The sequence below is a fragment of the Diabrotica virgifera genome, chromosome 2, assembly GCF_917563875.1.
Source record: "Diabrotica virgifera virgifera chromosome 2, PGI_DIABVI_V3a".
Taxonomy (NCBI): Eukaryota; Metazoa; Arthropoda; class Insecta; order Coleoptera; family Chrysomelidae; genus Diabrotica; species Diabrotica virgifera.
In genome coordinates, this window is record NC_065444.1 from 199,895,400 (window position 1) to 199,917,069 (window position 21,670).

General features: G+C 33.6%; 1 protein-coding gene across 4 annotated transcripts in view; it reads right to left on the reverse strand.

The window, feature by feature from the left end:
• The window catches only part of LOC114336237 (aminoacylase-1), a 128,674-nt gene that overhangs the window by 25,723 nt on the left and 81,281 nt on the right, over positions 1–21,670 (reverse strand). Inside the window, exon 7 of one of the 4 annotated variants that reach the window (XM_028286563.2) lies at positions 8,766–14,540. The exons of the other annotated variants lie outside the window; for them this stretch is intronic. Coding sequence (XP_028142364.1) covers positions 14,321–14,540 — 220 coding nt within the window. The 3' untranslated portion in view covers positions 8,766–14,320. Of the gene's footprint in view, positions 1–8,765; positions 14,541–21,670 lie in introns of those variants that run through there. 4 annotated transcript variants of the gene reach the window in all.

A 21,670-nucleotide genomic window follows, 5' to 3' on the forward strand; every position in this document is an offset into this window, starting at 1 on the left:
TAGTGACTCTTTTGAAATTAGACCAGTTTGTCTTTTTCTTCTTGTATGGTTGTGTGTGATTAAGTTCTAATGCACCAAGGGTCAGGATGATTGGGTTGTGACTACTGTCTCCCTCATCTACTGTTTCTATCTCGTATTGTTGTCTTATATTATGTATGATTGCAATGTCCAAGTAAGTTGCTGTTAATCCTTGGAAGTGTGTTGGTTTAACTGGTCCGATTGCAAAGGTGTTTTCTTTTCTTTCTAGATAGCCACAAAGTTGTTTACCATTTCGATTTGTTTTTCTGTAAAACCAGTTGGGAGATCTCGCGTTTAGGTCGCCTATGATGACTGTTGGCTCGTCTGAGTCTAGTATTAGGTTTAGATCTTCTGCGAAGATCGGATCCTGCGGTCTGACGTACACTGAGGCTATTTTCAGCGCTTCGTCAGCCGCAATGATCCGAACTATTGATGCTTCTAGGGTGACCAGACCATCTGGAGTCGGAATGTGTTGGTGTTTTATTCCTTTTTTAACCATAATGGCCGTGCCCCCCGAGAGAGATCTATGGTCTTTTCTATAGATGTCATAGCCCGGGAACTTAGTTTTTACTTTTTCTGTAAGTTTAGTTTCCTGCAGCGCCATGACATCTATATCGAGTCTGTTGATAAACTCGTCAAGTATGTTTAGCTTTCGACGTAAGCCGCCAGAATTCCATGACCCAACTCGTAAATCCACCAACTGTTCCGACATTAAACGTTTTTAGCTAGCCCCAGTGCATGAAACATCTGTGTCATTTGTTCACACATGCTTGTGAACATTTTCATTTGTTCCTGTACCGCTGCTAGTACGTTGTTTTCTGTAAGTGTCGTATCTTTCTTTCCTTGTGTAGCCGCGGCATAGCTAATGTTTGTTTTTGTTTGTACATTATGTGTGGCTATGTCTCTGGGTATTTGTTGTTTTGTGCTACCCTTTTTCTTAGGTGCATTTTTGCAGCCTCTGTAGCTAGCTGTATGTGCCTCACCACAGTTTGCGCATTTTGCTGGTGTGTCGCTTTCTTTGGTACAGTTTCTTGTGGCATGGTTTTCACCACATTTTACACAACGTGAATAACATTTGCATGCCCTGGAGCCGTGGAAGAAGTTCTGGCAGTTGTAACACTGCAAAACTTCGCTTTTATTTTTGTGTTCGTCTTCTAGAACAACTTTCATGTGACATAGGTTGGTGATTTTCCTTAATTTTTCTATATCACTCTCATAGTACGTGAGCATGTACAGAGGGAGCTCTCTGCCGTCTTTTTTCGACGTCATTCTGTTCAGCCTCGCTATTTTAATTCCTAGGTTGATTATTTCGTCTCCTAGGTTGTCTATGTTTGTCCAGATTGTCAGACCTCTTATAACGACTCTTTTTGTCCTGTCGATGTCTTCGTCCAGAGGATATGCTATATACTCTATCTGATTTCCCATGTTTTCTAGAATTTTCAGCATACCGTGGTAGTCCTCTCTATTTTTGGTCTGTATTACAATGCTTCTACCGGACTTTGCAAACTTGTTCTCTGTAATGATGCCTCGTTTTGCACCCTCGTTTAGTATATCTTGGCCAGCCGCTACTGTTTTTAATATTATTGCTGGCGGTTTTCGGGTACTTTTTTGTTGTGTAGTTTCCCCTTGAGTTGAGGCTTCGGCCGTTTGATTTTCTGGACTCTTTTTTTCATTTGTTTTTTCGTTCTTTTTGTCGTTATCTTGTTCTGTCGAGGCTTTTTGCTGTTTAGCTGGGTTTTCTTTATCAGCTTTGTTCTTATTTTTCCTTTTGTTTGTTGTTTTCACTATTGTGAAGCCATCATCTTCGGTATTTTCGTCTGCCTTATGCTTTTCTGCTTTTTTATTGTCTGTGTCTTTTGTTGTCTTTTCGATTGGTTTTTCATCTACTTCTTGTCTTGCCTTTTTGTTAGGCATTATTCTTTCAGTAACTTCCTGTTTTTTCCTTTTTACCAGGACTGCGTTTTCATAAGCTTTATTTTTGTAGGGCGTGTCTTTAGCGTTGGAGGCGTGTCCTACTTCGTGTGTTGAACCATTTTCTGTTGGTTCCCAAGTCATTTCGTTTTCTATACTTGTTATGGTTACTGTCTGTTTATTCGTCAATTCTTGGATTGTTTTAGTCAGTTCCATAATCTGACTCATCATTTGTCTGGCTTCGTTGTCTTTTGTACCTATAATGGCTCTTAATTCAGTTATCAGTTCTCTGAGCGATTGTTGTTCGCGCTTATTTTCTGCTTCTCTTTTTTCGAGTATTTCCTTGAACTCACGTTGTTCTGCTTTTGCCTCTTTGTCCCTTCTATCCAGCTGTACCATTAGTTGCTGGACCGTGTTGGCCAGGTCTGGTTGTCCTCTATCTGAATCTGGACTGCTACAAGGCCTTTTATTGGGTTTCTTCCCGTCACATCTTCTGCTGTCGTATCCAGCGTCTAGAAGTGGTTCTGTTTCATTACTTGTTCCCTGAGGGGGTATTTCCAAACCATTTTGTCTATCCTGAGGGGATGCAGGGTTACTTTCGTCTGTGAAATCATCAGGGTCGTCTAGCTGATAGCCTTCTGGGTTTCTGATATTTTCTTCGATATTTTCTTTGATAGAAGAATCTGAGTTTATATCCTCCATTTCGGAGTCTTCGTTTATGATCGAGAGATTCGGGCTGTGTGTGGGATTTTGGACTGGAGTAGTGGCTATGTCAGTCACTGACTCTGTCCTTGGGATGGGTGAGGGTTGTGAATGGGTGATGTCAATTAAATCGTAAGTATGGAGCTCAGTGGACGAAAGATTGTCCATCGACTTATCAGGATTAACTATTTAGACGAATCTGTTTTTTTCCTTTGGTTGGACCGCTGTCCAACCAAGTTCTGGGTGCCGTCCCAGGGACCTTCACGGTTGTCTCACTACTTAATTTGCGATAAGTAGGGTTCCTCTTGCTGTTCTCAATAACTGACCCAGGTGTCCGTTTCTGCACGAAGTGGTTTCTATAATTCCACTCCTTACAGTGTCATTCCTGCGGAGGCACAGTTATATCCCGAGGGCACTAGGCCCGCTTTCTTCGTCTCTACCTGTATCTAGGAGTGTAACCTCCTTGAAAACTCAATAAATGCAAGTTTCCAGGGCTAGTCACATCCAGGATACAGATTTTTCTTCTATTTCGTTTTCCAACCGAGAAATATTGGCCTGCTTGACTGTGTCTTACTCACAGTTGATCTAAAAAGATCAGCAAGCCAATTATTTCACAATTTTCCAACAAATTCTTCACCACGTGGTCGAGACCCCGACGCGCCGATTTCAGTATCGGCTGCTCTGCGAACGTGTTGCTCGTACACGCTCACTCGAACGACTGACTAGAGTTATCCTCCCACTCAAAAAGGTCCGGAACATTGCTTAAATAATCAAAATGTCAAACAATTAAGGAAAAATTCGATTTTTTTCTTCGTTTTTTAATTATAACTATAAAAGTATTTATTTCCGAGAAAAGTTGTACTGACATAAAAGTTGCGCAATTAAATTTCCTACAATATAGGATTGACTAATAATTTTAAAAATTGTCACCCTTGTTGCAAAATAGCAATAATTGCGAAAAAACCATAAAAAAACAAGTATTCGCATTTTACGTTTTTCAACCATTTATTCTACACTTAGGACCTTCATATTTCACCCAGAAAAATTTTGTGATATAGTAACACAACACTGTGAATTTCATTAAGATCGGTTCAGTAAATTTTGCAAAATAAATTTTACAATCTAGCTTTCGCAAAAAATTTTCTTTTTTCAAAATGTTGCAGGACTGAAAGTAAAGCAGACAGCAAGTTGAAAGTTTTTTTACAAATAGAAGAATAGTGTACCTTTCATTTGCAATTTGCAAAATTAAAATCGGTTAACTACCACGGCGTCAGGAATTTTTTTAAATAAACATTAATTTTTGGCGTTAGGCGCAGGATAGCGGATACGTTTACTCTGATTGGGCATTCCAATGACCTTTGATAATGATTGATAAATTTTAATTTTTAGTACATTTGGATATAATTAAATAAATTTGTTTATTGCAAAATAAAAACAAATACTCTGTCCTTTGCAATAATACTTTTTTTAGCAAAAACTTTCTTTTTCCATATATTTTAACATAGAGAATAACAGTTTATTATTTTTAAACATATGCAATTGTTTAAACAATATTTCACAAACAATAATCAAATTAGTTTGATTTTTGTGAAATTAAAATATTAAAATATGTACAACAAAATATAGGGTAAGAAACTAATATATTAGATAAAGATTGGTAGAAATTTTGGTGGAAATTAACTTGTGTGAATCGAACATTTTACATTTTCCAAATAGAGTATATAATTTTTCATTACAATGCTAAAATATTTGCACTTAAATACCTGTTGCTTTTAAAAACTATTTAAAAAGTCACTACAAGCACAAGCTACAAGAAGTATCAACTTACTTTTGTTCTCAACAATAAAAACTAAAACACCAACTTAACAATGCAATATTCGATAATTTTTGACAGGTCATTGGAATGCTCAATCAGAGCAAATATATACGCTGTCCTGCGCGTAGCAACAAAAATTAATGTTTATTTAAAAAAATTCCTGACCCCGTGGTAGTTAACCGATTTTAATTTTGCAAATTGCAAATGAAAGGTACAGTATTCTTCTATACGTAAAAAGAATTTCAACTTGCTATCTGTTTTATTTTTAGTTCTGCAACATTTTGAAAAAATGCAATTTTTTTGCGGAAGCTGGATTGCAAAATTTATTTTGCAAAATCTATTGAACCGATCTTAATGAAATTTACAGTATTGTTTTACTATACGCTAAAGTATTTCTGGGTGAAATATGAAGGTCCTAAGTGTAGCATATTTGGTTGAAAAACGTAAAATGCGAATACTTGTTTTTTATGGTTTTTTCACAATTATTGCTATTTTGCAACAAGGGTGACAATTTTTAAAAATTTTAACCAATCTTATGTTGTATGAAATTTAATTACTCAACTTTTATGCTAGTGTGACTTTTCTCGGAAATGAATGCTTTTAAAGTTATAATCAAAAATCTAAGAAAAAAATCGAATTTTTCCTTTATTTTTTTACATTTTGATTATTTAAACAATGTTCCGGGCCTTTTTGAGTGGCAGGATAACTCAGTTATTATTATATGAGTTAATTCCAAGTAATTTCTGCAAAAAAATATGAGTCACCCCTCAACGTCCATCACGTATACTTACAGAATCCATCTTTCGGGTGAACTCAGATATGAAGACACCAAAATTAATCTTCACCGAGAAAATTATCACTATTATACCATCTACAGAACAAAAAGTCCTAATCATTTGGATACTTAATTTTGGTTCACAGATGGACTAAAACTGTCCATGATGGTAGGCCAATATAATTATATTTCATGTTGTAGTTTTTGCTTTGGTGGCCTGCATCGATGAGATCAATGGATGGAGAACCCAAAGGCAGTAGGATCAATGGGGTACCGTTAAATTGTTAAATAAATAGTCTTTCTTCTTCTTAAAGTGCCCTCTCATCAATGGAGGTTGGCTACTACAACAATGGCAAACGCTTCTCTGTCTTCAGCTGTTCTTATTAGCTGTTCAAAATTTAGCCCTGCCCATTGTCGGATGTTTCTTAACCACGAAAGTATTTTCTTTTTTCGTCCTCTCTTTTCCTAAATCTTTTCCTTTCACTATTAGTTGAGCATATTGGTACTTATTATTTCTCAGTATGTGGTCTAGGTATGATGTTTTCCAACTTTCACTGTGTTGAAAAAGTTCTCATTGTTTGCCTAGTCTATGCAATACTCTATCTTAGTCTGATATGTGTTTTAAATGTTTGTGGACGTTGGTCGTGTGTTTGTACTGTCCGATAATTACGTCTAGTAGCCTTCGCAAGTCTTATTGACGTGCTGGGGATGTTGAATTTGTTCATAACTTAATATTTTTTTTGTACGTCATCATGAGCTGCTCATTACATTGATTTGGTTTCTTTGATAATTTGCCTTAACACAAAAATATTCTTGGTAACACAAAAAGTTTCTCCGAATGAGCAATTGAACGGATATATTGAACTGTATTTCATTTTGTTCCTGGGTAAAATCCGGCTTTATGTCAGGACGGGGCGTGTACGTGGAACAATAGACGGTACACGTCCCCGTTGTCGCTCGTCCCTGTGTACTATAAACTAGCCAATATCTTTCATATGCCACGATTCTTCCACGTCCCGTCCTAAGAAAAATTAGCCTTAAAGAGGACGGTCGAACCAAATTCAGATTTTCAGCGGGCCACTCACTGCGAAAAAAGACTGTCATCTTTCTTTCTAAGCTATTCTTTAGGTGTGCTATTGTATCGTTGTCAGTACAACGGCGGGATCACAATCATAGACAGACCTAATAAAAATCAATGTCGTTCGTCAGAAATCAACAGTATTCCCGTTGTAGATCTTTTTGTGTATTTAGGGTTCTTTATGACAAATTCCGGAGTGTGCACTGAAGAAATAAAGCTAGGATCAGCGATTGCAAAAAAGCTACGGCTAAATTAACAAAAAATAGGAAAAGTCATGAAATAAGTGTCTGTCAACACCAAAATCAAACTTGTAAGAAGCTTGGTTGTCCCAGGTTTCTATGTACTGATGGATGTTGGACTCTCAAAGAGAAATATAAATATCATAGATGCATTAGATATGTTATGTAAGAGAGGAATGTTTGAATTTCCTGAGTAGTCTAGAGAACAAATGGGCCAATACTAAGCAACCAAAAATCAATAAAAGACTAATAAGGCAACTGAAAAAACAAATATTAGACTATTTAGGGGAAGATTTTCGAAGATTTCGAGAAGCTTTGCATATAGGGAAATGTTAAAACTAAACTACGAGGCTCAAAAACTAAACTAAAAACTCGTAAATAGAGGCACACAATATACGTGGACCACATTGTTGCAACCATAGATTTTTCACTGTCGAAGAGTGTGAGAATGGCAAAAGATAGAGAGAAATGAAGGAACATATTATGGAATATCACCAAAGAAGAATTGCACCCTGAAGGTCTTGTATTGAAAAATATTAACACGTTGACGGACAGTGCGTCAAATGTATAAGCAAGTGTTGTGACACTATATGTATTTTGCAAAGTAGAATAGAGAAAAATGCAACGCCTATAGGGCCCGGCGCAAATTGAACCTAAGCGAGACACAACCTGCACCGGCTAACTGCGTAGACAGTTCTGCGCATCCTACTATCACTGCATTCGTTCGCAGGTCTCGCTTGGGAACGTTTGTCATCGGCGTACAGTTTTCTTCGGCCGTGGGACGCGTGACGCACCGCCAGATGTTTATTTTTACTTGTTTTTTTTTACGAGATGGACTTATCTGAAATGAATACGGATGGTACCTAAGTACAATTTATTATGATAAATAAAAATATTAGCATAGTCAACACCCCGAGTGAAAACTGCGTTGTCTTTGTCATTAAACTCTGATAACTTTTGGTAGACTAAATAAGCGGCGATACGAAATTAATAATCAAAGTTATGCCTTTACAAAAACACATTATTAGAAAAATTTCATGTTACTTAAAACCGTGATCGATAAAAATATCGTATTACCCTCAAATTCAACTTGTCGGCATATTACATTTTTGTTTATTACATATTACATTTTTATGCTTCCGCTTATGAACAAATTCGATGTTTTCGAAAGTCATACCGCTACGACTACTAGGGACGTGTAAGATATTTTTAAAACGTTACTAGTTACAAGTACGGAAATACCAATTTCCAAAATACATCAGTATTTTGTAATCAGTATTTGTACTCAGTACCACTGAGAACCGGTATCAAAAGTAACCGTTACATGTCCGCACTGATTTTGCCTGTCTCTATTCGCCAGGTCGATAGCCAACGGTTGGGTTACGTTGTGTTCAATATGCGGCACGCTAGAAAAATAAATGCACGGGTCACCCGTCCCACCGGCGCAGGTTGTGTCTGGCTTAGGTTCAATTTGCGCCGGGCCTAGACGTTGTGTCACATTACATCAATGGAAATTAGACGTCTATTCTGTCCGTCAACGTGTTAAAATGGTGTATTGTTTCTAGCTCATTAATGTAACGCTGTTTTGCCTTCTCCTTACGCGGAGAGCAGTTTTTTAAGCATTCATCAACACATCTATTTAATACTTCTTCCTATTTGCTGACTATTTGTCTCTCCTTGTTTTTTATTATTTAGTATTTTATAGAATTTTATTAATTACAAGTCTGTTCTTTTTGTCGGTTTTTTTTATGCAAAAATTTATATGCATTGTTATTTTTATTAGCATCGAAGCAGCCATTACGTTGTGAAGGTATTTGTGATCCTAGGATGTTGCATGCTGCTTCTTGAATATTATTGCTACACACGTTCCACTGTTCGCGAGTTATTAGAACCTCTTAGATTGTCTTTATTTTCAATATAGTTTTGTTACTTTTCCAATATTTAGGAATCTTTGGGAAGTTTGTTGTTTTGTTTGACGCCTATCACTTTCTTGGCATTCGAAATTCCTGTACGGATTTTTATACTTTATTCATCTTCTCCAATTTTTTTCCATCAGAAAAACTTTAAATTTTGAATAATTTAAATAAACAACCATATTTCATATAAATATATAGATTATTCGTAATAAGAAATATGCATAGTAATTTATATTTTTAGCTTAAAATAAAGTTTAACCTGATGTTCTAAACAAGGTTTAGTTATTTTAAGGATTTTAATGAACGTATATTTTATAATATAATATTTATTTCTCAACCACAAATAAATCTCTCAAAACGAAACAGTCAATAAAATTTTACAATTCCAAAAAATATATATTATCTTTTTATTTAACTCTAAAATGTATTACAATAAACACTTCATGACGTAACAAGCAACTAAGAATAAACTGGCTTTTTACTACCTAATACGAATAAAATACAAATATTTAAGAAACAATAACTTAGACAAATACATGAACTGTAACAAGATGTTACATCACACCTTTATCTTTATTAATTAAAATATAGTATGTTTCTAAAAATCTGTATATTGCCTTTTTTGCGTTCGTCGCATTTTGTAACGTCACGTCTGTTCAGCGTGGTAAATTTCAACAGAAAATGGACCTAGTTACTCAATAGGAGTAATACTAATAGAAAACTGTCTTAATTTTCACTTAGACCAGAGAGCGCAAACCAGCACTCTAATCGACGATTTCGCCTCTTATTAGAGGCTCATCAGAGAATGCATAGGTTGCTATCTCTGACCCAAGTTAAAATCATCGAGTCTATTAGTCCCCGCATTGCACCTATAGTCTGGGCTGATTACCGGAGAATAGGCCATTTTTGGGAAAAGTTATTTACCAGCAATTTTATTGCTGGAATCGAATCTTATGATTGTATATATTAATAATATGCAAAGTCCTCAGATAGTGTGCTACTTTTTTTATAAACAAAATGGCGCACGAAAATCGTGTTTTTTTCAATTATTGCTCTATAACTCCGAAGATTTTAACTTTACAACAAAAATACCCAAATAAAAATTCACCGTGATTAAATTCTGCATAGAGACGCGTTTTTCCCGATCTGCTACGACGAAAATTTTCCTCGGAAAATGCGGGTTTTCCCAACAAATCTTTAATTTTCAAATAAAGTTTTAGATAAGTAATTATCTACCAATAATTAAATAATTTGGTGACTTAAAAGCCTTTTTGGTTTAGATTATAGTTACAGAAGCTGATGAAAATTAAACGAATATTTTAGCAACAATTCAATTGTTAATTAATAATTTACGGTCGCAATAATAACCAAAATAATTATGATACACTGATCAAGCTTTGAAATCTTATAAAGATGAGATGTCTATTTAATATTTTGTCGGCAAAATATGAATTTTTTATTTTTTTGCATAATCTTTAAATGTTTTAAAAAAAATAGTTATAAACAAATTACCGTTTCTCAGAAAGTTTTTATTATATTATAATTTTAAAAAATAGCTAAAATGTGCATTTTAAATATCTTTAAAATGAATGCTTTAAAACTTTTTTGCAACCATTTGTAAAAAAGTTATGAACAATAAGTAAACATACGATTACTACTGTGTTTATATATTTTTTTAATTCTTTCAAAGCGTAGAAGTGAGTTTAAAGTACAAGCTAATTATTTACAAAAAAAATATCGATCTCAGTTTAATGGTTATATATTAATTAAAGATTATAAATATATTTTTTTGTAATTTACACGCGCGAAAGTAGAGTAACACAGTACTGTAGCTAAAATTTTCACTCTGAGCGACGACCAGCCGCGTGATGTACACTTTTAATAAATAATGCATGCTGCGTGTCAGTCGCTTCGAGTGAACATTTTAGCTCCGACTCTGTATCAGGCCTACGTTTGCGCTAAAAATTACAAAAAAAAGTATTTTTAATCTTTGATTAAAATATAACAAATTGCACTAATTTTTGACATTCTTTGTGAGTAATTAGGTTGTACCATAGACTCACTTTTAAGCTTTGAAACAATTAAAACAAATTATAAACAACGGAGTTTTCGTATATTTACTTTGCTGCTTCATAACTTTTTTGCAAATGGTTGGAAAATTTTTTTAAAGCATTCATTTTCAAGACCTATGAAATACGCATTTTAAGTATTTTTTTAAATTAGAATATAATAAACAATTTCTGAGAAATGTTAATTTGTTTATAACAATTTTTTTAAACATTTAAAGATTATGCAAAAAAATGAAAAATTTATATTTTGTCGACAAAATATTAAATAGGCATCACACCTTTATAATGTTTCTAAGTTTGATCAATGTCTCATGATTATTTTGGTTGTTATTGCGACTGTAAATTGTTAATTAACAATTGAATTGTTGCTAAAATGTTCGTTTCATTTTTACCGGCTTCTGAATTTATAATCTATAACAAGAAAGCTTTTATTTCACCAAGCTATATAATTATTGATAAATAATTACTGGCCCAAAAAATTTATTTGAAAATTCGAGATTTTGTTGGGAAAACCCACATTTTCCGAGGAAAACTTTCGTCGGAGCAAATCTGGAAAAACATGCCTCTATGCAGAATTAAATTGGGGTGAATTTTTATTTGAGTGTTTTTGGTGTAAAGTTAAAATCTTCGGAGTTATAGAGCAATAATTGAAAAAAATACGATTTGTCGGCGCCATTTTGTTTATAAAAAAAAGTAGCACACTATATGCGGACTTTGCATACCTATATTAATAATATATAGGATCTTATAATTCGATTCCAGCAATAAAATTGCTGGTAAATAACCTTTCTTTGTACTTTACTAATTAGACCAGCGTATTATAACTATTTTTTTTTTCAAAATTTACAGATTATGCAAAAAAAAGAAAAATTTATATTTTGTCGATAAAATATTAAATAAGCATCTCATCTTTATAATCTTTATAAGTTTGATCAATGTATCATGATTATTTTGGTTATTATTGCGATCGTAATTTGTTAATTAACAATTGAATTGTTGCTAAAATATTCGTTTAATTTTCACCGGCTTCTGGAATTACAATCTATACCCAGAAAGCTTTGATGTCACTAAGTTGTTTAATTATTGATTAATAATTACTTACCTAAAACTTTATTTGAAAATTAGAGTTTTTGTTAGGAAAACCCGCATTTTCCGAGGAAAATTTTCGTCGGAGCAAATCGTGAAAAACATATCTCTATGCAGAATTTAATTGCGGTGAATTTTTATTAAGGTGTTTTAGTTGTAAAGTTAAAATCTTCGGAGTTATAGAGCAATAATTGAAAAAAATACGATTTGTCGGCGCCATTTTGTTTATAAAAAAAGTAGCACACTATCTGCGGACTTTGCATACCTATATTATTAATATATAGGATCTTATAATTCGATTCCAGCAATAAAATTGCTGGTAAATAACTTTTCCATGAATTTTGCTAATTAGCCCAGAGTACCACTACCATCACGTTAGTTGCAATGCGGGGAATAAGAGACTAGATTACTAGATGATTTTAACTTGGGTCAGAGATAGCAATCTATGCATTCTCTGATGAGCCTCTAATAATAGGCGAAATCGTCGATTAGAATGCTGGTTTGCGCTCTCTGGTCTAAGTGAAAATTAAGACAGTTTTGGGTTCGCATTGCAACTGAATAAAAATGGTATACATTTTTATTGTTATGAATATTCTTGGAAAATTGTTACTTCTTAATTGCTTAAATCATTAATTAATTAAATTAATAGGGTTATTTTTAACTAACTATGTATTCAGTGATAATAATAATTTATATACTATGTAATAAAAACTGATAACCGAGAAAAGATAAAAATTGATAAAGTGATTTTAATAACATGTTACTATCGGAACTCCGTCAGTCTCCATACAATTCCGAAAGAGTAAACTGTGACTTTCTCGTGTATCAAAAACTAAAAATGCTGTTTAAAGTGTGACGACAGAGTAAGCTTTGATGACATAAAGACGATTTAAACGAATGCGACGATGGCATCGAAGTACATTTCCAAAATTAATTTGAATAGTCACACGAAACCATTTCACTTTTAGTATGTTCTTTAACGGTAAAATATTGTAAAACCTCAAAATTTTAAAGAACCGCTTGGATTGACATGAAATTTGGCATACACATAGCTAACAAGTTGTGCCGATATGTGCTTTTCCCTGGGGGTGGTTTTCACCTCCTCTTGGGGGTGAAAAAATATTCGTCCAAAGTAAGTCCGGAAATGGATAAACTGACTAATTTTAAGTAACTTTTGTTCTACAGAGTTTTTTCACTAAGTCAATACTTTTCGAGTTATTTGCCAGTGAATATGTTCATTTTTCAACAAAATACCCACGTTTTTAGACGGTTTTTCGCAAATAACTCAAATAGTAAGTATTTTGTCGAAAAAACATTCTTAGCAAAAATATAGCCTGTAGAAAATTTTAAAAAATGGGGCATATATCACGTCTCTATACCTAGCAGAAGCAGAGTTGTAGCTAATGAAAAATAGGTTCATATAAATTCCAAATGGAATACTTTAACGTGAAATAACCAAAAATGAAGCACATTTTTACAAGAAAATAATATCTATGTATTATTAATATTATTGATAATTTAAACATATTAAAGTCAGAATTTGGTATTCGTTATTTGAAGGTAAATTAAATGTAAGACTAAATACTTACGATGTCGGGATAGTATCACGAGGTTTCTTTTCCTGGTTTCCCTCGTGATTTACTAGGGAATCTCTAACGCGAGAATATTACCGTCATCGTTGCATTTGGTTGTCTTTTTAAAGACAGATCACATGCTATGATTTTTTTTGTGACGGATATTCTTGAGTTGGGATTGATTTCATGTAATCGAATGAACTATCTTTTAGTAAAGTCGTCCCAGGAACGCAACTCATAAATATTGGCGATATCATTTTAAAGTCTTCTACTTTAAAATATATAATATACGTCTGAATTGCCAATATAAATGAGTCAGATTAAATAAATTATTAGAGAATTTTGTTACTTAGCAACAACATTTTTGTTTATTTTAGTAGTATTTTGTATTTTGACAACGAAACCCGATTTGGGCTTCGAAATGTTAATAAAATCATTTTTTTGGTAAAATTGTGGCTTATTCCCATTAAAAATAGTTGAATATACTGTCGGTGTGCGCATGCGCCAGGGAATGTAAAAATTCACCCTCGTGCCTAAAGAATTATAACTTCAAAAAGTGACAACTTTTACTCTTCTTGACAATTTTTAGTTTAACTGTAAGTTATTAAGGAAAGACAGCTTTAGATTTAAATGGACTCAGGGGCCACCACCATCAGATGACCATCATCGCCTGTGGTGAGGCGGTTCTGATGACTCTAAAAAGAAGAACCATATTATGTCAACCGAAGGTGGTGGCCCCTGAATCAAATTAAATCTAAAGCTGTCTTTCCTTATTTTATTTTACTCATATTTGAGTACCTACTAAGGATACAGAATTATTTACCTAAATAAGCGGATAGGTGATGAATGCAAATTGTAGATTCTCCCATGTCTGCTATTTATCGGTCTGTTTGCTTTATAAATTGTAAAAAACTCAGACAATAGATTGTTACCAAGGATTCTGCATTCCGACCCAAAAAAGGTAATTTTTGTCTTTTCTCATTTGTAAGTTATTGTTTTTAATATTTTGTAAGTCATTAAATAAAAAAATGAAAATGTACATAGTCAAGCCGTTCAAAAACTTTATAAAATACCTATGTGTTACTTTCATGTTACGTTATAAAATGTTCATTATAAAACGACGGGTCTTTTGGTTTTTATCCAGTTTTGTCTGCTATATTGGCAATTTTAGGAACAATTTTAACGTATGCCTCGATTCCTCTCAAGAATACGTCAGTATTTAAATACTCATCGTTGTCGTGCAACAATACGGGCGTGTTGGAGATCGGCGAAAATCCTATCGCTGGGATTCCCGCGTTCCTAACGTACCGACTGTCGGTACCGCCAGGAAAAACTTGGGTTTTTAGTTTCAAGCCGCTGGAAAAAATTAAAAGAAAAACAAAATTGATTGGGTGGCCGATGAAAAATTGTTTAAAATAATAGAAGGTTAATTAACACAAAAGCTTTGAAATGACTGAAATGAGAAAAACTTATATTTACATATTATATGGTATGTGTGGAAACACGAATATACATGGACACTAAATATGAAGGGGGAAATAACTAATAGTAGATCGATTTATTTTGTTACTAATGTCAACACTAAAAACAAAGTCACTTTCATATGATTCATCCCACTTCTCAGAAAACAGTAAAAACAGTGGCGGCTGTTCAGAGGAGGCAAGGGAGGCTTAGCCTCCCCATAAATTTTTTTACACACGCTACACTGTTTTGTTTACTTTGCTATTTTGCTTCGCGTTAAAGTTATCGAAAAAAAGTTATTTGAACAAGTTCTTCCAAATATTAATCTGACACCACCTACCAAATTTCATGACAAAATTCTCACTTTTAGTTTTTTCGTTATTTGTAGTCAGGACCCTAAAATTGGTGGTCCCGAGAAGGAAGCTGCCGGCTGGCCAGCCTCACTTGCTAAATCTCCGGGCAGCGTGTGCTTAAGCGATAATGCAGCGTTTAAGTAGACCGGGTCTCCTTAAACGCTGCCGCCGGTCTCCTTAAACGCTGCCGCGCTGCGCGGACGTTCTCGGGACCACCAGGACAGGGTCCTGACTACAAATAACGAAGTGAGAATTTTGTCATGAAATTTGGTATATGGAGTTAGAATAATATTTGGAACAAACTGTTCAAATAACGTTTTTCGATATCTCTAACGCGAAGCAAAATATCAGAAATTTACCTTGTTTGTGGATTCGCGTTTATCAAAATCATTTTAGTTGAGTATCTTAACAAATGTGAACCTTCAACCTGTATGATAGTGCAAAACTGCAAATCTGTATGTATTTTGATAGCCGAAATATAGGGCTGTCTTCATCTTATGCGACACACAGATAAAAAATGGTCAAAAACAAATAGGGACTTAAATTATATTTTTGGATAGATATATTATAATTAAAGCCTCCCCTATTATAAAAATCACGAGCCGCCACTGCTGAGAATAAAGACAAAGAAACGAGTAAAGTTTGTATTTATAGAAGAGACCTTGGATCAAACATAACTCATAACTTCTGACTGAAACAAGACCACAAATTCATGATACCGTCACAACAACATATTATGAAATGGAATACGATGCTGACGATGAAATAACAGTACAAGAAGTCGAAGATGCAATAAGAACTCTAAAAAATGTGTACACCTTATTCTAAAAGAACATGACTTACTACCGAAGTAGACAAAACCACATTATTAACAACATCTACAAAAAAGGAGACAGATGTTTTCTCTAAAGTAAGACTGCTGAATAGCACCTACACTCTTCAAGAAAATATATCAGGCCCTCTCACTGTGGAGAAGAAAGTATTGATTCCAATCGAAGACGAGAGATTATACACTATACACTTCGTTGATGTCCAAGCCATTCTAGTTGAAAAATAAGATAAGTCATAATAATAATAATAATAATATCTTACGGCATTTTTGCCGGGGAGATCCTTTCGGATTGTTCCGGCGCCATTTAAATCTTTAACCCTGTTTCAAGTAACTAGTGTCGATGTACACTAGCCCACGGGGACCGACGGCTTAACGTGCTCTCCGAGGCACGGTGAGACGGTTCGTATCATTTTTAGAAATGAAAAATTGTGTCTTTGGCAGGGCTCGAACCCACGTGCACTGGCGTATGAAGCCAGCGATTATGCCGTTACGTTACGGCCGCTCACAAGATAAGATATAGTCTATATAAGACATAGTCTATATGCTTAGCAAACTAGAAGAGGAGTACACCAAATGCGGCCTTAGAAAAAACCGAGAACTTAATTGTATGAGAAAAACCAGAAAGATACATGGTACAAAGGGAAAAGTGTTGCCTAACTATTGCCTCAGAGAGCTGGCGAATTCTGTGGAATAACATCCTATACACACAGTTCTTCTATTCTACTTTCACTATGGTTTCAGAACTATTTTATGAGTAATAAAGGCAGATATGGTCACATCCAAAATGTGCCGGAGACCTAAAATAATATCAAATGGAGCAATCGGAGAAAAAAACAAAAAAGGTAGAATTAAACCTGTTTTAAGTGGAAAAATTAAGTGGAAAAATAAAGCAAGAAACACTAGTACCTGGTTCTACCAACAGATGTTAAGCTTAAGAAGAAAATAAGATAAGTATTAATATAATATAATTGTAATATAATATATATAATATAATTATAATATAATATGTATAATATAATAATATAAATAAGCAAAATTATTGGCTAATACTCGTAAAGTGAATGTGAATTTAAATGGAAATATATAAAATGATGAAGGGTCATCATTCCATACATTTCTGGGCATCTATATACACGTATTTCGGCCTAATTGGACCTCAACAGTATAGTGGAGCAAGTTAAAAAAGTTGTCGTTAGGCCAGGAACCGAAGCTTTTCACCTCGCAATTTTTACAGAATGGATCGATTTGTTTGAAAATTTGAGAATAAGTAGTGGATAGTCCAAGGATCAAAATCTATATGATTCCGAAAGGCGCTTTTACCATGGGGGTGGTTGCTACCCCATCTCGGGGGTGGAAATTTTTTATTATATTTTGACCGCAAAAGTTGATAAAACATTCATTCTAAGCAAAAAATGTTCTATACATTTTTTTGATAAAATTAATAGTTTTCGATTTATTCGCTATCGAAAGTGTTAGTTTTGTATAGAAAAAATCAATGTTTTTCAATATACCTACTCATTTACCGTTCACTCAATTTTTGCCGTAGAAAAATTTTTTTCAAACCAATTTCTTGGGAATTAAATAACCTACAATTTTATATTGAACCATTTTTTCGTATCTCTCATGCTAATCTTTCTATTCTGAAGAAAATGGCATTTTTACCAAACTACAATTCGTTATTCGCTTTTACCTCCAGTTTTTTTTTAGATTAATCATTCTAAGCCAGTCAAACTTCTAGAATCTATTAATAATACATAAATAAATAAGACTGAATAAGGCCAATGACTAAAAAACACCGCCAACTTACATTATTATGCTTCCAATTGGATTTCTCCTTTTTTTTTTCAAAAAAATATCTTGATTTTTTAACCGTAACTTTTTATTTTTTATCTTAGAAAGTTTGGTAAAAAATAATTTTGTAAATTTTTGCAAGATCTATAAGTCTATTAATATTAAATCTTTTTAAAATCCTCAGTCGCAAAAAGAGGTGACTTTTAAAGGGTTTTTAAATTGTCAATAGCTCACTTAATTGTTGCCGTACAAAAAATTTTTGCAAACCAGGTTCTTGGGAATTAAATAAGCTACAATTATATATTTAAACATTTTTTCGTATCTCTGATGCTAATCTTGCTATTCTGAAGAAAATGCCATTTTTTTCCAAACTACAAAAATTCGTTATTCGCTTTTAACTCCATTTTTTTTTAAACTAATCATGCTAAGCCGGTCAAACTTCTAGAACCTATTAATAATACATAAATAAAAAGACCAAATAAGGTTAATGACTAATTTTTGTTAGGGTGGTGATTGGGAGGTTGCTTGCGAAAATTCGCTGAAAAAAATGGGGACTGACATTCTTTTCATCATAAGTCACTTAATTTTTGAGCTAGAGACTTTTTTTATTTCTGGAGATAGATATTTTTAAGTACTTTAAATTAGTTTGAACAAGTTGTCCTCGAAAAATGCATAGTTTTCCCGTCTATTGACTTTGAAACTACAATATTTAGCATTTGACGAAGAAGAGCCCACATATAATAAAGTATAGCTCGATTACTATTAGTCTTAAAGAAAATTTTAAAAAATGGTTTTGTTTATTTTTTCAAAAAGTACATTTTTGTTAGGTAAAGTTGTTTTGATAAAACGAAAACTTTTTGAGCAGAAAACTTATTAAAAACTTTGATTTTTTCGATATAAAACTAACACTTTCGATAGCGAAAAAATCGAAAACCATCAATTTTACCAAAAAAATGTATGGAACGTTTTTTGCTTAGAATGAACGTTTTTACCAACTTTTGCGATTAAAATATAATAAAAAATTTCCACCCCGAGATGGGGTGGCAACCACCCCCATGGTAAAAGCGCCTTTCGGCATGACGTAGATTTTGATCCTTGGACTATCCACTACTTATTCTCAAATTTTTAAACAAATCGATCCATTCTGTAAAAATTGCGAGGTTTCGTCCTATTTTAAGCTTCATTATTTGGACTATATTGTTAACTTGTAAAAGGATCACTACAGGAGCAATGTTACCATTTTGGGTCATATTGTTAGAAGACTCGCATATCGCAAGGCTACAACTAACACTGAGAAGGAGGTAAGGCTACCTGAGAAAATGAAAAGCCATAACATTATTAAGGGCCGGTTGTTCGAACGCTAATCAACAATGATCACTATCAAATATTTAATTACTGTCACCAACTGTCAATGTCAACTTTGATTGGGTTGCTGAAAACATAATTGATATAATTATGAGATTAGTTAATCAATTAACATAACAATTATTAACATAATTGATTAAATAATTTCATAATTGTAATCCATAATTATGTTTTCAGCAACCCAAACAAAGTTGACATTGACAGTTGGTGACAGTAATTAAATATTTGATAATGATCATTTTTGATTAGCGTTCGAACAACCTGCCCTAAATAAAATGATGTTGAATAATCGAGTACAAATATGAATATAAATAAGCAAAATTATTGGCTAATATGTACTCGTAAAGTGAATGTGAATTTAAATCGAAATATATAAAATGCTGAAGGGTCATCATTCCATACATTTCTGGGCAACTATATACACTAGGTCTGGATCCCGCGTATGAAAAAAAAGTTGATTAATAGCAAGCTGAAAATTTGTTAATAGCTTAAGGGTGTCTAGTCGGATAAACTTTGATATATGGGAACACTGGAACAGGGGCAATTTTAATTGTGGAACAGGTTAAAAATTTGGAACGGCCAGACCACGAAAACGACACGTTTATTTTGTCCGACAGAATAGACTTAAACTCTCCCAACAGAGATTAAACTCTCATGCAAAAATCAGACTGCTATTTATCACCTGTCATAATTCCTATCATTTGACATATTCTACATGTTCCACTCATTAAAATGCCCATTTGGTGATGAATAGCAGTCTGATTTTTGCATGAGAGTTTAATCTCTGTTCGGAGAGTTTAAGTCTGTTCTGTCGGACAAAATACATGTGCCGTTTTCGTGGTCTGACCGTTCCAAATTTTTAACCTGTTCCACAATTAAAACTTCCCCTGTTCCAGTGTTCCCATATATCAAAGTTTGTCCGACTAGGCACCCGTAAGCTATTAACAAATTTTCAGCTTGCTATTAATCAACTTTTTTTTCATACGCGGGATCCAGACCTACACGTGTTTCGGCCTAATTGGACCTCATCTCATCAGTATAGTGTAGCAAGTTAAAAAAAGTTGTATGGTAACTTGTATGGAATGATACCGTTCATCATTTTATATAATATTTCCATTTAAATTCACATTCACTTTACGAGTATTAGCCAATAATTTTGCTTATTTATATTTGTACTCGATTATTCAACATCATTTTATTTAATAATGTTATGGCTTTTCATTTTCTCAGGTAGCCTTACCTCCTTGGCAGTGTTAGTTGTAGCCTTGCGATATGCGGGTCTTCTAACAATATGACCAAAAATGGTAACATTGCTCCTGTAGCGATCCTTTTACAAGTTAACATACAACTTTTTTAACTTGCTACACTATACTGATGAGGTCCAATTAGGCCGAAACACCGGTGTATATAGTTGCCCAGAAATGTATGGAATGATGACCCTTTATCATTTTATATATTTCCATTTAAATTCACATCCACTTTACGAGTATTAGCCAATAATTTTGCTTATTTATATTTGTACTAGATTATTCAACATAATTTTATTTTATATAATAATATATATAATTTATAATAAGATAAGAATCGAAAATTATAGTTCAACGTAAGTTAGACTGCAGGCAGCCCTAGCTATAAGCTGAGCTGGGCTCTAAGCTGGAGCTTAAGATCTGTTGGTGCAACCAGACATAAAGGTTGGAAAAAATAATCCACCAAGACGTGAGCTAACTAGGCCTGAAGAGCTAATTTATATATTTATATGCACAACTTAGTATGAAGTGGCGTCATAACGGTTTAATCTGGCATCAGAAAAGAATATATTTCAACAATTGAAAATCATTGTAACACCACTAAGCTACTAAAATCGCGGCCTGTAATGTTCAAAAGAAGAAATTTAAAGAATGTCTTTATTAAAACTAAATACTCTCAAATACTTATGATAAATCCCTACAAGTTATTTCCCTTATCAGTGACTGATTGTATCATATTTTACATTTTAAAGTTTTTATTACTTGTTCCAAGCAAACCCAAAAGGCGATCTTTTTTCAATAAAAAAATCCTTGCGTGGTTTATGTAAATAATTAATGCATACATCCATCCGAGAGATTAGTTGTGATGATTCTGTCATTGAGAACACTTGACACTAACACATGATACACATTATAGCAATGAGCCTATTCTTAGATGTTTCATGGAATAAATATTTAAAATGTTTTTAAAGCAGAAATGAAAATTTTAAGCTGTATAATTAGTGTGACCAACTAGCCCGAAAAATCCGCGACATGGCCCGAATTACGAAGTCGTGTCCCGGCATCCCGGAAAAGGCTTCCGGGCCATCCGAATTTTCAACGTTTTGGTAAAATTCTATTTTGAAATTTTGAATACGTTATTCTTCTAAGAATTCACATCAAATTGAAATGGTGGGACGAAAAAAAGTGGACAATTTCTAGAGTGTAATACATACTAATACCACATCCAAAATGCATGCATTTTATATCGTGGTATTATAGTTCTACGAAAACTAAAAGGGCGGACTTTTTTTCGTTTCTGTATTACAATTATCGTCTTCTGAAAAAAAAATTGCACGATTTTCTTTGAAAAGTCCCGGATTTCAGGTATTTTTTTCAGCCTTGTCCCGGATTCAACTGAATTGAAGTTGGTCACACTATGTATAATAATACGTAATG